Here is a 2,869-nt window from a genome sequence, read left to right as displayed (position 1 = left end):
TAGGGCCCAAGGCGTAGAAGTAGGATTGGAGGCTTGCCTAGCGCGCAGAGCTATATCACAGCGTTAACAGGCAGCACGGAGCGTCATTTGAACTCCAGTCACTGACAGACGCATTTCACGGCTGGCTCCATAAGACACACATCAACGCCAGTCCTTGACGAAGGGAACCACCGACGACCCACATACGCCCAGTGGTCCCCAGTCACCTGCTATTAGAGTGGCTTTGGGCTTTTCCCCTGCTTGGAGACGCTTTGCGAAGGTCCTCCATGATGCTTGGAGCAGTTAAAATGGAAGGACACGAACACACCGACTGGAGCACCTACTACGGAGAGCCCGAGGTGGGTACCTTAAATATATATTTTTTTCCCGTCTAAAGCCAATCCCATTTTATACAACTCAAATATTAGCCCTGAGATAATATTAACTTTGTGATCAAATATTGACTTGAGGCGCCTCCAAATCCTCCCCCATCTCCACACAGCGCACTATCCTAACAAAGTTGCTTGACATGTAGGTGTGTGTGTGTGTGGGGGGAAACTTTTCACTCGGATTATAATTTCATAAATCTATAGGTATATCTTTACTAAATCAGAGTGTTGTTTTTCTGTGTGCCATGTTTCCACTCAACAAACACCTGAGCTGTTTGGTTTTTGGGGAGATTGATTCAAATATTTTGTGTTGCAGTCGCTATTTTGTGTGAGCGCAGTCATATTAGGTGTCAACGTTCTCAACGACGGTGTGCATTTTCAGAGGATTATTTCACTGAATTGATACCAGTGGTTGAGAACATGCAGCAGTGTTTTTTTTTAAATTATTTTTTTTAATTTTAAAACGATTTGACGCCGAAATTAAAGCATCTCTGACCAGTTAAACGTGTGCGAGCCCGTGCGCGTTTCAAATAATTGCTATTTTATTTTTGAATGAATGCTATCAGTGTATGACGCTTAAATTAAAAAAACCCCTCTGTGTTCAGTAATTACCACTTTATGCCAGATGAAACTGACGATTGCCTCTTTCCCCTCACTGACAGTGTTACACCTCGGTTGGCAACATGAACACGGGCCTGGGAATGAACTCTATGAATACCTACATGAGCATGTCCGGCATGGGCAACCCTGCCAACATGACGGCCAACTCCATGAACATGTCCTACGTCAACACGGGCATGAGTCCCTCCATGACCGGCATGTCGCCGGGCACCGGAGCCATGAACGGAATGGGCGCAGGCATGACGGCCATGAGCGCAGCCCTGAGCCCCAGCATGAGTCCCATGACCGCGCAGCCCGCGTCCATGAACGCTCTGACATCCTACACCAACATGAACGCCATGAGCCCCATATACGGACAGTCCAGCATCAACAGGTCCAGAGACCCAAGACCTACCGCAGGAGCTACACGCACGCCAAGCCGCCGTATTCCTACATTCCCTCATCACCATGGCCATCCAGCAGTCTCCCAGCAAGATGCTAACACTGGCCGAGATCTACCAGTGATAATGGACCTCTTCCCTTTTACCGACAGAACCAGCAGCGCTGGCAGAACTCCATTCGCCACTCTTTGTCGTTCAATGACTGTTTCCTCAAAGTACCCAGGTCGCCGGATAAACCCGGAAAAGGCTCCTTTTGGACTCTCCACCCGGACTCCGGGAACATGTTCGAGAACGGCTGCTACCTGAGGAGGCAGAAGCGCTTCAAGTGCGATAAGAAGATGAACCCGAAGGACAGCGGCCGCAAAGGGGGAGACGGCGGCTCCTCCAACAGCAGCTCGGAGAGCTGCAACGGCAACGAGTCCCCGCACTCCAACTCGTCCTCCAGCGACCACAAAAGGTCCCTGTCGGACATGAAGACGAGCCAGGCCATGAGCCCGGAGCACGCCGCCGCCTCCCCGGTGTCGCAGGGGCAGCACCTCATGTCTCAGCATCACTCGGTCCTTGCGCACGACGCGCACCTGAAGCCGGAGCACCACTACTCCTTCAACCACCCCTTCTCCATAAATAACCTCATGTCCTCGGAGCAGCAGCACCACAAAATGGACCTAAAGACTTACGAGCAGGTGATGCATTACTCCGGCTATGGCTCCCCCATGGCCGGGCCTCTTTCTATGGGCTCCATGGCGGGGAAAGCCGGTCTGGATTCTTCATCCATGGCCGACACGACTTACTACCAAGGCGTGTATTCCAGGCCAATTATGAACTCTTCATAAACTCTTTAGCCCTCAACGCGATGTGGACTTTCTCCCCCGTTCAATTTGTACATTTGTAAAAAAATAAATATAGAGTTTGTGTACAATACGTATTTCAGATATTTTTGACGTTTCCCACCGTTTTAGTTGTCGAGTTTGTTAGTAGCTTAATTATTTTGTTGGTAATAATAATTAAAAGTAATGATAATGTGACGCGATCTGTTCAGAAGTCGGCTTCAGGAATGGACCCCAAAGACAAACAACAACAACAACAACAACAACAACTTGCTGTAAAATAGCCACCATCTGCATCTGCAACTGGATTCCTATATGAATTTAATGCCTCCCAGGATTTCTTCAATCATTTGTGTAATTCCTATTTATGGCTTGTATATGTGTATTCTTGTAGTGACAAGAACAGAATCTATATTAAAGTGTTATTGGTTTTGTTTTCTGAATATGATGGTGTTATTATTGTTATTATTATTATTACTATTATTATTATTATTGTTATTATCAAACAATATATGAAACACAATAGTCTAGAGGTGGCAACAAGCGTTTCCCTCCGTTGAACCATTCCAGCAATTGTGTTCCTATTGAGGGGTTGATTTAGGCTAAATTACTATGAATAAATGTAATATATTATATATACGAATATATAGGCACATTTTCATATTAAAGACAA

General features: G+C 46.6%; 1 protein-coding gene across 1 annotated transcript; it reads left to right on the top strand.

Annotated features, from left to right (window-relative positions):
- The first annotated feature begins 216 nt into the window (after positions 1–216).
- Positions 217–2,531, top strand: foxa2 (forkhead box A2). Its single transcript, XM_034525146.1, is given in 5 exon segments — positions 217–338; positions 1,031–1,373; positions 1,376–1,420; positions 1,423–1,501; positions 1,503–2,531. Coding segments are annotated over 5 exon segments (1,239 nt in total). The 5' UTR covers positions 217–266; the 3' UTR covers positions 2,203–2,531.
- The last annotated feature ends 338 nt before the right edge of the window (positions 2,532–2,869 follow it).

The sequence above is a fragment of the Cyclopterus lumpus genome, chromosome 22, assembly GCF_009769545.1.
Source record: "Cyclopterus lumpus isolate fCycLum1 chromosome 22, fCycLum1.pri, whole genome shotgun sequence".
NCBI lineage: Eukaryota > Metazoa > Chordata > Actinopteri > Perciformes > Cyclopteridae > Cyclopterus > Cyclopterus lumpus.
This window is presented reverse-complemented; position numbering and strand designations above follow the sequence as displayed.